We start from the raw sequence: 12,144 nt of genomic DNA, 5'->3' as shown, positions 1-12,144 counted from the left end.
CTGCTGCATTCAGGGCCACCCCAATTCTTGACCAAAAAAAAAAAACGCTTGGAAATCCAAGATTTCCGATAAGCCCTGAAGGACGCAGTCGCGCTTCCAAATTCATGCACATGCGCAGTAGCATTATGCCAAGCTGCTGTTCGTGTTCCCACCTGTAGAGCGAGTAGGAGTCAAAACAAAAAATCTTCTGGAAAGTCCTGAATATTTACCAGCAAGCTAACCAGCTATAGCACGTAGCCGACGATAACGTTAGCGAAGTTGTTTCCAAGTAAAACAACTTAAATAGTTAAAAAGCCATTTTGTCCGATACATTTCATTATGGAGATATCGCAAAAATTTCGCTCTTTCCACAACTTCTTTTGGTCCGTTTTCGTGGCATAGCTGGAAAGCTAACGCTGTCTAGTAATATCGGTTAGCTTAGCATTGGTCTTCCCAACAAAAAAGCCCAGCCGCTTCTGAGCCTTGTTGGACGGCAGAAGTTTGCGACTTTACTCGGTGGTAATGGGCCTCATCTATGATACAATTCAGCTGCATGTTGTATTTAACAAAGAAGTTACAGTTCACTGATATTTTTCTGTAAAACCGCTCGAAACATTAAATTCTTGTCGCATGATGGCTAATTTACACATCCAATAAAAGTTTTGCCAGAACGATGGCTTTATTCTCAGTCAAAGTTTAAATGGTATATTGTATAAAAATGGCCCATTTTAGTTAGTAGGTGTATCCGTCTAATCACTTGTAGAAAGTCACGTTTTGTCCTGAGAGCAGTTGTACTTCTGAAATACTTAAGTTGTATTCTTTTCCACAGGTTTCTTTGACAGCAACACCCTCAAAATGTCCATCCTGGGATTAAAGAAGAAACAGCCAAAGACTTTTAAAGTCAAAGTTATCACCATGGATGCCGAAATGGAGTTCAGCTGTGAGGTATGGATTTATACTCAACCTTTGAGCCTAAAAGGATGCTTTATCCAAAATTAGCCATCTCAGGTTCATGGACAAGCATGCTGAAGAATGGCCTGAACCATCTTTGCATGATAAATCATATTTGTTTAGTATATGTCATGGTGTGCAGACCTTTCAGAAAGATAGAGTACTTTACTGATACCCTAAGGGAAATTGCAAACGTAGACTAAGCTGACAGTGGTGGTAATAAAACACTATTTTAAAAGTATTTACACATGTGCATAAAAACTACTGTACTAGAGTAAACATAAATAAAAACGGATTAAGAATTAAGGTTAGTTATGAGTTTTGATGGTCTTGCACTGATGCACTACACTTGGAAAGGAGAAGAGAGCTGAGGATGTCATAAACATATAACCATTTATTTTTACCATCTAAGACACATACCAACTAAAAGATGTCATACAACTTCCTTGGAAAAACGTTAGTCAGGGTTTTCCCCAAGAAATTCTTAAGCACGTTGTAAACTGCCCCGATCCTGGCGCACCTCGTCTTGTGATCAGTTTTGGTAGTAGATTACAATTTGCTTAGTAAAATAGTGCCTCTGATTATTTTTCCTCCCTGAATGTTGATAACGATGCTGTAGGCGGCCTTTATTCCAGGTGAGGTAGCCCACCTCCACTTTAAAATACAGAAGAAACAATGTCAGTAAATCATCAGCCGCACCAGGTTTTTACCATAAAGTTTAAAGTGATATTCGGTTTCTTTTTAAAGACAGCACGCGTTAGTTAATGCTTGGGTTGCTTTTAATAGCTCCTGGAAATGGGAAGAGGAGCTGCAAACCAATACATTTGCTTTCAGCATCTTAGCTCACTGTTTTTTTCTCTGCTCACTGTGTTTCTCAGGTGAAGTGGAAAGGTAAAGACCTGTTTGACTTGGTGTGTCGCACTGTTGGTTTGAGGGAGACCTGGTTCTTTGGACTCAGGTACACAGTAAAGGACACGTACGCCTGGCTGAAACCAGAGAAAAGGGTGAGCGTCAAACCCCAAACACGTTCACTTTGATATTAAACAGCAAATTATCACAATAATTTGTGCCTCATTTGTTTGATAAATTATTTCAGTGGTTGATTATTGTTTATGAATTAACAGTTGAGCAGTTAGTAGTAATAGCAGTAATTGCCTACTTATTTAGTGTGTTGCCAGTAATTAATTACACACTGATCATGACATGACATTGCTGCTTTAGTTAGAGTCTGGTCTAACAAACATATTATTCTGCGCTCTTCTTCTATTTGTACTGTTTATTTGTTCATTAAGGTGCTGGACCAGGAAGTTCCCAAGGACTCTCCAATAACATTTCATTTCCTGGCAAAATTCTTCCCAGAAAAAGTAGAAGAGGAGCTGGTCCAAGAAATAACCCAACACCTCTTCTTCTTACAGGTAATTTAGTTGGTAATATTCCTTGTAAATAACCTAAGGCCTTATATTTTCTGTAGACACACTTTTGGAGATGGTTTTATGTTTATGCGCAGGTAGAATTGATCTCTATGTTTTAGAAAACTCTGTGAAAAACTTTTACTTGGTTCAGCACATGTTCATACATGTCTTCAAACTCTTGTGTAGGTGAAAAAACAGATATTAGATGAAGAGATATTCTGTTCCCCTGAAGCGTCTGTTCTGTTGGCATCATATGCTGTCCAAGCCAAGGTAAGAAGAAAAAAAAAACACTGCAAATAAACGTTTTGATCAACTTTATGCAAATAAGCTGGGCAGATGGGGCACAATCATGAGACCAACAAATTAAGAAATACATTTCTTCTTTTTGAGTACTGATTTTTGTCCTCACAAGAAGAATAACGTATTAACAGAGCAGAAATATGTGTAAAAAAACAAATCGTCCAGACTATATAGATGATATACACTTTATGTTTCCCTAATGTGCAACATTAACATCAACATTTCTTTTCCTCCTCCTCAATCTCAATCACAGTATGGGGACTACGACCCAAACTTTCATAAACCAGGCTTCCTGGCACAAGATGAGCTTTTGCCAAAAAGAGTAAGTACACAATACGATGCGCACATTTCACCAACTGCTAAAGCGTGTTATAATGGTTTGTTTTTTTGTTGTAACTGCAAACAGCAGCTCGTCAGTGTTTTTTGTGCTTGCGTGCGTGTATAAAATGTTTTTCCTGCAATCCTGTGCCTGTATTCCAGGTTTTGATGCAATACCAAATGACAGCTGACATGTGGGAAGAGAAGATCACAGCTTGGTATGCAGAGCACAGAGGCATTGCCAGGTAGGACTGAACCAGTAGGGCTTCTGAAATCCAGCATGTAAAGAGAAATGAACACCTTTACAAAAGGTCTGGTCCTATATTCTGTAATATATTATTGTATCATGGTTTGATGTGCCTTCTCTTCCTTATTGTAACACTGTCCATTCAGGGATGAGGCTGAGATGGAATACCTAAAAATTGCTCAGGACCTTGAGATGTACGGTGTCAGCTACTTTGCCATTACTGTGAGTGTAAACTGCTGTGCTTTGATGTTTTGTCAGTTTAGGTCAATTTTGCATGGTATTTTGAAAAATGCAACCATAAACATTACTGCCATGTTACATTACTGTTACATGTTGCACCAACAGCAAAACAAGAGGGACACAGACCTGTTACTTGGTGTGGATGCTCAGGGTCTTCACATCTACAGCCCCAACAGCAAGCTCAACCCCAATAAGTCCTTTCCTTGGAGCGGCATTCGCAACATCTCTTACAGCGAAAAGGAGGTAAATGTAAGCAGTGGACAGTCTTTTACACTCTGCACATTCTGCATTTTTTTCTTGTCACTTTGGAAGAAGTGGGGAAATGAGTGGCAGCAACTTATTTAGTTGTTAAACTGGATGGAAATTCCACATTCATAATGATTTTGGTAAGAAAAAATCCTTCTTAACTATATATACATTACAAAAGACAAGTGACAGCTAATTCTCATTTTTAATTTCTTACCCTTATCACTGTCCTGTTGCCTGAGTTTAGACATGTGCAGTGTTTTTATGCTAACACCTTCAGCTTTTGGTGAAACCTGCAACCTTTCAGTTTAGGGTTTTGAACCAGTTAGCTGTACTGCTGTAGAGGCATCAAAGCTGTGATGTCTATTGAAATGATGCGAACAAATTATGGTTGTAGTGCAGAAGAACTGAACTTTTCAATTTTTCCCATGTTGTAGTTCACAATCAAACCCCTGGACAAGAAGAAAGATGTTTTCAAGTTCTACTCATCTCAGCTGCGTGTCAACAAGCTGGTTGGTGTACTTCTTTGTCCATGTAAATATTCTGCTATAACAAAGTTATATGAGAGTTATATGAAATAAGACATTGTTTGTTTGTGTGGACCTTGTCTGTAGATCTTGCAGCTGTGCATTGGTAACCATGATCTATTCATGAGGAGGAGAAAGGTGGACTCCATTGAAGTGCAGCAGATGAAAGCTCAAGCTAAAGAGGAGAAGGCCCGCAAGAAGGTCCGTGCTCTCTCAGCTCCACTGGAACAATGAGAGCAACAGATTAGACAGGATGTACACCATGCACACATATGGAAACGGCACTCATAAAAATTGATTGCGGTTGATTGTTTTTACTTCAACTGGGTTTATTGGCCTCTATTCCAGATGGAGCGTCAAATCCTGGCTAGGGAAAAACAGATGAGGGAGGAAGCGGAACGAGCAAAAGAAGAGATGGAGCGTCGACTTTTCCAGCTGCAGGACGAGGCTCGGCTGGCCAACGAGGCCCTGGTGAGAGCTTTACACGAGATGATTGTTCAGTCTTCCAGACTTTTGGGTGAGGTCCTGTTTGGGCAACGAGCTTCATCTTTCTGTTAGTTGCATTGTTAATCGAAAGAAAACGATAAACAACATGGTGGTAATAAAAAGATGTTGTCTTACATTATAGAGCTCCATTACATTAAGTCTTCCACTTCCTCCTTCATATGCAAGTTTATAAAAAAATCTTTTTTAAATGTTACAATGTGTTTTCTCCAGCTTCGATCTGAGGAGACAGCAGACCTGCTTGCAGAGAAGGCCCAGATTGCTGAGGAGGAGGCCAAGCTGTTGGCCCACAAGGCTGCCGAAGCTGAGCAGGAGAGGCAGAGGTTAGAGGTCACCGCCATGAAGACCAAGGAGGAGAAAAGGCTGATGGAGCAGAAGATGCGGGAGGCAGAGCAACTGGCTGTCAAACTGGTGGAGCAGTCTGAGAGGAGGTGTGGAATCACCCTGACAAGTGCTACATTTGTTTTAGTTAATATTGCCATTATTAACTGATAATAGGTATAATTATTATTCACCTTACATTTATCTTATTCTCATAGTGACATGCTCATTTTGAGCTTCTCTTGATTTCTCCTGATTTTTCCACAAATGAAGCGACAGCATCCAATAACATCACAATGAATAAATGAAATAGGATTGATAGCAGTATTGTAAGTCTTTCCCTTAAAACTGAAGGGGAACACCATGATCAGGACTGTTACTGTGCAGCTTGAACACTCCACACTGACTAGCTACAGCAACCTCCAAGTGTCAAAACTCAAACTAAAATTCCTAATTGGTTTGAAAATACAGAGACATTGAGTGCCAGGAGAGGGCAGCACATGTTGTGTATTCTGCATGTATATGTTTTATCTACCACTTTTATATGCAGTCAGGTCCAGGGTTTTAAAAGGACAGTTTTCAAGTTCAATTTATATGTGAAAGATGTTAAAGTTTCTCTTTTGTGCTGTGTGCAGTTTCCAGGAACTCTGTTCATTTACTGTTTTTACAACTCTGGTTCCAGGTTGAAGGAGGCAGATCATCTGAAACAGGACCTGACCGAGGCAAAGGATGCTGAGCGGAGAGCCAAACAGAAGCTGCTGGAGATCACTAAAACAACGTACCCTGTACGGTGATGACCATACTGCTGGCTGTGTGCTGCTTTAGTTCCTTTGTTTCTTTTTTTGAATGAATGCAGCTCATTTTTGTTAAGTTATTGAATATGTAATTAATACCATTGATTATCTGTTGTGCTTTAAAAATAAATTCTATTAGATACTATTGTATGAGTCATGTATCTGTGATGTTCAGTGCATTTCAGTTCATGCAAGTTATGAGACATTTCTTGTAAGAGCAGTAGAAAAATAGTGACATTACAATGATATAATTGCTGTGTTGATAATGTGCATTGAGTCAAGCTTCATATTGCTTTCAGTTTTTGCCATTTTGTGTCAACAGATATTAATGTAGTGGTGAAACATGTGCTTTACCTTGAGTGTAACAACTTGCTTGACATGCTTTGCCTTGTCTTCCAGCTCATAGCTGCCTACTCTCCTCCGCCTGCTCCCCCTGCTCCTCCTCCTGAAGCACCTGACTTCGCTTACGAATCTGCATCTACACGCCTCGACTTCAAGGACTCTGACATGAAAAGGCTGTCAATGGAGATCGAGAGAGAGAGGTGAGTTGAAATTCCCTGCGGCGATGCTTTTAAAGACAGTTTATATTGGCTTGTTTACATCTTGTAATGCATTAATCCAGACTGGAGTACATGGAGAAGAGCAAACACCTGCAGGACCAGCTGAAGGAGCTGAAGACTGAGATCGAGTCCCTGAAGCTGGAGGAGCAGCAGCAACAGGCGGGCCTCTACAACCTCCGCAGTGAGGCGAGGGGATACGTCCAGGAGCCTGTCTACATACCTCACAGCAACGTACGTATGATCTCTTAGTGTTTTTTTTAACTGATAAATTAGCGTTGCAGACCATTGGTTACCCGTTATTTGTCAGAATGTCTAATAAAGTGAATAAACCAATAAATCCACTTTGTAGCTATTAATACTGCTTTTTTCATTTTACACTGTCAGATTTTTTTTTGTTTGCTAAACATTCTCCTCGATACATTTAATATGGAGATATTTTCTTTGTGTTGAAAGCCTTTGAACACAGAACATAAAGGCTCAAAACTCAAGCAATTTCAAATATCATAAAACTTTTTTTCTCTAACAAATGTCATGAATAGAAACACTCTAATGCCAAACAATGGCATTTCTGAGTAACCTAACATATCCTGAAAGTAGCAGTATTAAGCAAAGACATGTTGTGACTATTGCATAAATATATATTTCAGATAGACATTTTTATATTAACATATTAAATATTTTAATATAATTCAATATTGTGGCTTGAAAAGCATTGAAAAACAGAAGTTATGGAAGATATTAATAGCATCTGTAGTGATATTTGCATGACTGTGTACATCTTGTCTTTGAGTTTCTAACAAAATACACTGCAGTGATTGCGGCCACCTTCGCTTCTCTCTCAAACTGCTCATACTTGTCTTGTTTTGCAGCGAAACTCTGCGTACATGTCTCAGATGGCCTACTTCGAAGAAGTGTGATCCGAGTCCTGCAAGATGAGGAAGGAGGGCGCCAGCACTTGTGACTTGGCGCTTTCTAGAAATGTTTGGTTAACAGACAGACAGACAGACACCATGACTGTGTGCTTTGGAAAGACTATCCTCAATAACAAGCGGCCACTAGTTTGGCTACCTGCACAGGCTGTCATGTTAGGTTGTACCACCTGCCACACCGCGGCACCTTCACATCTTATATATATATATAGACAGATTAACGTGTGTAACACTGATTCAGGATCTGGTGGTGAAGATGGATGTTTTGATTTGCTGATGGTTTTTTGTGGCTTTAAGGGATGCTTAGCTGTAAGATGCCTTAATGACAAGTTACACATTAATGCCTTAAGAACAGTGGGGACGAAGATTAAGTTAAAATTTGTCACAAGCCACCTTCAGGCAAGTTCCTGCATCATATGTAATTAAGTAAATTATCCTTTTCATTCTGTGGGAAACTATGAAAAGGCATAAATACCCTTAAGATTTTCTAAATATGGATGCTTTTGGTCATTTTCTTTCAAACGAGCAAAGTGTTCCCCAAACTTGGCTTTTAAACAGTACATCAAACAGTACAACAGCACATCAAAGAAACCCAAATGCCCAAATTTCTGATTATACATTTAACAAGCTATTGTTGAATGTGGCTTTGAACAATAAAAATACACTCAAGATGACTCTTGATCGATGATACGTAGCGGGAAAAAAGAACATTTCGATCTTGCTCATAAAAAATAATTTGTAAGAGCAGCAACTCCCAGAGAATGTGTACAGGAACGGTGTCCAGATGTGACTCTCCATAGAAATGAAAGTGCAGTGTTTGATCTTTGTTTTGGTCTTTCATTTGTATTTGCTTGCTGTTTTCTGTTACTTGGTCCACAAACTGCCTTTACTGATAACAGCACACAGGTGCCTTTACTGTTTCTAGTGCCTCAATGTGATAGTTAATAGAAATTTAGTCATTTCAGTTTTTATGTTTTGTACTCCAGACTGTCGATGTGCCTTGAACTTTATTTTGTACTATTATCAATTGAGTTGCTATGGTTTTATTTGGTATCATTGTGCCCATGTGTCTTAGTGTTGGGGTTACTTAAAGTTTGGGGTGGATGTCCTACCCTGACTGAGTTACAGAATAGCAGATTGATGGCTTTTCCATTTTCTTTTTGTTCCTCAGCTCGTGTTCTTCTCAGGGTCACTGTTTGAGACAATCACTGCAGGTAGAATCTTACTGTTTTTCCCCTGAGATCTACAGCATGGTATCCTTGGATAAGTCCGGTTGGGGATTTTTTTCGGCCAGCAGTGGGTGCATTGCATTTCACAAATATAGCGGTGGGTTACCTGAGTTAACTTTTACTCAACCACAATCCTCATTACATCCTCAAAAAGGGAGAGGCTGGATGCCAGATGTACAGCCAGAGATTCTACATGTTTGTTTATTGGGACTGGCCTGTTAGACTGATTTCATTATGGACTGAACAGTAACAGATGATCATTTCATTATTGCCCTCATGATTGGGTTATAAATGAGTAAGGATCACCTTGGTGTTGTGTTAATAGTTTTGTGTCAGATGTCCAAGTAGAAATGTTCTTTTGTTCAACCCATTGCTTAAGTGCTTCAGGATGCATCTTTAACCTTATTTATTTGTGCTATGAATCCTTAAATAACATCACCATACACATTTTCTTGAGCTCTATTATTGTGTGGGACTTTGTCATTTTTGACATTGTAATTTTTAATGTTTGTTTTATTTTTCTATCATGGGATTTTCCTGTCAAATTCAAGTCCTGTGTTACAAAATCATTTTGCATCTGAAACAGTGTTGTTCCTTATGGGATTAGGTTTGCTTTGAAATGCACGACAAAGTTTTGTCAATGATTTCCAATCTCAAGTTATTTTGTGCATGCCATTTCATTACAGCAGTGTTTTTGCCTGATGTTTATGCAGATGTTGGGAGTTTTGTTATAGATAATGACAGAAACATTCTCGCTCCCTCGTGTGTCAGTGAAGTGCAGTGATCTTAACCACAAAGTGAACACTCCCATCACAGCCACACAGTACAACCCTGATTCCAAAAAAAGTGGGGATGCGGTGTAAAACATAAATAAAACACAATGTGGTCATTTAATAATCCTTTTAGACAAACAGTCGATTGAAAACAGTACAAAGACAATGTATTTAATGTTTTACCTCCTGCTTATTCTGAATTTGATGCAGCAGCATGTTTCAAACAGGTTGGGACAGGAGCAACAAAAGACTGAAAGTTGTGGAACGCTCCAAAAACACCTGTTTGGATCATTCCACAATAAACAGGTTGATTGGTAACAGGTGATAGCATCATGAATGGGTTTGAAAGGAGCATCCTGGAAAGGCTCAGTCGTTCACAATTGGAGCGAGGTTCACCACTTTGTGAAAAATTACGTGGGCAAAGTCAACCCACCAGCAAGAAATTTGGGGATTTCAACATCTACAATCCACAATATCATGAAAAGATTCAGAAAATCCAGAGAAACCTCTGCACCTCTGCTGCAAACCTCAAGCCACCAAAAACTAATATTGAATTCCCCTGACAGCTTAGCTTTAAATTAAATGAGTGCAGGTACCAGAATATACTAGATTCTCTGAAAAGTAACTAGTAACTCCAGCTGTCAGACAAATGTAGTTGTGTTAAAAGTACAATATTTCCCTCTGAATTGTAGTGCAGTAGCCTAGAGTGATAAAGCAGCAGAAAATGGGAATACTCAAGTACATTGAAATATATATCAAGTACTGTACTTGAGTAAATGATATTTAGTTATTCCTATCACTGGTCATCACAATATCTGTGTTTGTGTGTGTGCCTGTCTGTTCATCACAGCTTGTTGATTTTTGCAGTTTATCTAATCATTGTCATTCTGTGTCTTCTTGTCGTCTGCCAATGATGAAACTGACTTCTTATTCCTTCCTCTCTGCTTTTTCGTTTCTCCAGAGACGCTGAATCTCTGCTTGTTGTGAATTCGCACTCTCAGAGGTAAACTGTGATACACACAGAATAAACAAAACACTATAGAGTAGAGAGGTTAGCGTGAATGAACCCTTTAGCCTTGATAGTGTCGACGTTGTAGTTTGTGGGTCTGCTGTTTGGAAACACTTTTGCTGTTTGTTTTTAATAAGTAACTAAAAAAGCTGATAGGTGGTAGACTGGGTGCTCCATAGTGTTAGAAAAAGACTTTCGCTGATACAGAATCAATTTAAGGGCCTTTTGCTGCATAAACTGCCTGAATAGCAATGATGGAGCCACTCGGATTTTCTAAGAAATAAGAGTGAGTAGGAAAAGTGGGTGAGGGAGAGGCTTTTTCCACAACGTGATGTCCAGCAGCCACAGGACTATCATGTTTGGGCGAATGAGTATCACTCAGAGATGGATTTGCCTGGAGATGGGTTCACTGCCCCTTTATCTGTGGAAACCCTGAGACTGTCGCTTCCAGCTGCAGTCTGTCCCATGGCACACATGGTTAGTCATCGCCATAAGTACATCTTTCATACGCAAGGTTGTGAGGAGGTTATGTGTTTTGTCTGCTGCACTTCAGCACACCACATCTATGAGGACTCACCTCCGCTTTTTTCAGTTTCAGTGTCACTTGGTCGCTTCCCGCGTCAGCTAGCTGAAAAAATAAATGTACAGAAGTTAATTTATTGCCCGCTGGGCTGCTATCACCAGCTTTGCCCGAACACCCAGACTATTTTTTCTTTTCTTTTTTGATTGACTAAACATAAACAATTAATGGGTTCTTTCTTAATTTTGATTAGCCAGTGTTCTGTAACTGCAGCTGTAAATAGCTACAGTTCTTTCAGCTGTGTTAATAAGTAAAAAAGACTTCCTCTCTTTCTGTGTATCCAGCATTAAAAGGGACATTATTTTTACCTAAACACTCTTCTGTTTGTGTATTTCTGTCTTTCAGTCACTTGGACAAGTGCAGCATGAGGACTCTTGCCAGCAGTGTGGTCCAGACCAAGACAGCCCAGCTGAAATGGTGCTGGACCACCGGCGCCCTCCCAGCAGAAGCCTGCAGGCCCTGCGATGAGCCCTTCCGGACTCCAAAGCAGGAAACAAGGAGCTGGCTGCTGAAAGTGCTGCTCTGAGGGAGCAGACAGCCAGCTGTCCTTCCTCTCCCTCCACCCCCTCAACTCTCCCATCAACCCACAACCCAGACTCCCCTCCTCTTATCATCCAGCCATCCTTCCTTCCTCCCTCCTGTGTGGAGTTTTGCATGTTTCAGTCCAAAGACATGGAGGTAATATAACCTGATCACATTGCTAATAAGCACAATTAAATATAAACCAATCATCATCTGCCTGTTTCTGCCTGTGTGAGTACAGAGGTAATATAAACACACCTGCTGTCATGACAACCTGACCGCAAAGGTTTCAGAAATGTCTCTTATCTGACTTTATGTAGATTGAGGACGACCCTTCATTTTCACTTAAACACACTATGATGGGATTGCCGAGTCTGCATGATTTACTGCGGCTGATACTGCTCATACAGCAGGGAAATACTGCCCTCTGCTCATAAAAGATAAGTATTGCATCGAAGTGTTGCGGGTATGGGTATGGCTCTTTTGTTCAGTGAAAATGCAGCATTTAGCTGAATAAAAACCACAAAGCATGGGGTTCTTTGACTGTTCAGTCAGAGGGGCTTGAATTTATTATGCATTTACATATTAGACATGTCTTAATTTAAATCTTGAATCAAGATTGGATACTTAATTTAATTGTCAGCTTTTATGCCAATTAACAGCTGGTCTTTGTCTTTGGTGAGTCCGAACCAACCCTTTAAAA

General features: G+C 39.8%; 1 protein-coding gene across 2 annotated transcripts; it reads left to right on the top strand.

Annotated features, from left to right (window-relative positions):
* The first annotated feature begins 169 nt into the window (after window positions 1-169).
* Window positions 170-9,428, top strand: nf2b (neurofibromin 2b (merlin)). 2 transcript variants are annotated; one of them, XM_041951806.1, is made up of 17 exons: window positions 170-498; window positions 809-924; window positions 1,809-1,934; window positions 2,223-2,345; window positions 2,529-2,612; window positions 2,896-2,964; window positions 3,123-3,205; window positions 3,354-3,429; window positions 3,553-3,690; window positions 4,131-4,205; window positions 4,308-4,421; window positions 4,569-4,691; window positions 4,938-5,155; window positions 5,728-5,830; window positions 6,239-6,381; window positions 6,462-6,630; window positions 7,269-9,428. In XM_041951806.1, exons 2-17 carry the CDS (start codon window positions 835-837, stop codon window positions 7,314-7,316), a joined length of 1,782 nt encoding a protein of 593 aa, XP_041807740.1. In that variant the 5' UTR covers window positions 170-498; window positions 809-834; the 3' UTR covers window positions 7,317-9,428. The 2 variants fall into 2 exon arrangements, with proteins under 2 accessions (XP_041807740.1, XP_041807739.1); XM_041951805.1 differs by having other exon boundaries at window positions 3,553-3,696.
* Window positions 9,429-12,144: the final 2,716 nt, after the last annotated feature.

The sequence above is a fragment of the Chelmon rostratus genome, chromosome 14, assembly GCF_017976325.1.
Source record: "Chelmon rostratus isolate fCheRos1 chromosome 14, fCheRos1.pri, whole genome shotgun sequence".
Lineage (NCBI taxonomy): Eukaryota > Metazoa > Chordata > Actinopteri > Chaetodontiformes > Chaetodontidae > Chelmon > Chelmon rostratus.
Note: the sequence above shows the minus strand (reverse complement) of the source record. Positions and strands in the feature narration are given on the sequence as shown.

Coding starts and splice junctions, on each gene's coding strand:
- nf2b (XM_041951805.1), top strand. CDS start 835: ATGTCCATCCTGGGATTAAAGAAGAAACAGCCAAAGACTTTTAAAGTC. Junction 3,206..3,353: donor GAGCACAGAGGCATTGCCAG/GTAGGACTGAAC, acceptor CTGTCCATTCAG/GGATGAGGCTGAGATGGAAT. Junction 3,697..4,130: donor ACAGCGAAAAGGAGGTAAAT/GTAAGCAGTGGA, acceptor CCCATGTTGTAG/TTCACAATCAAACCCCTGGA.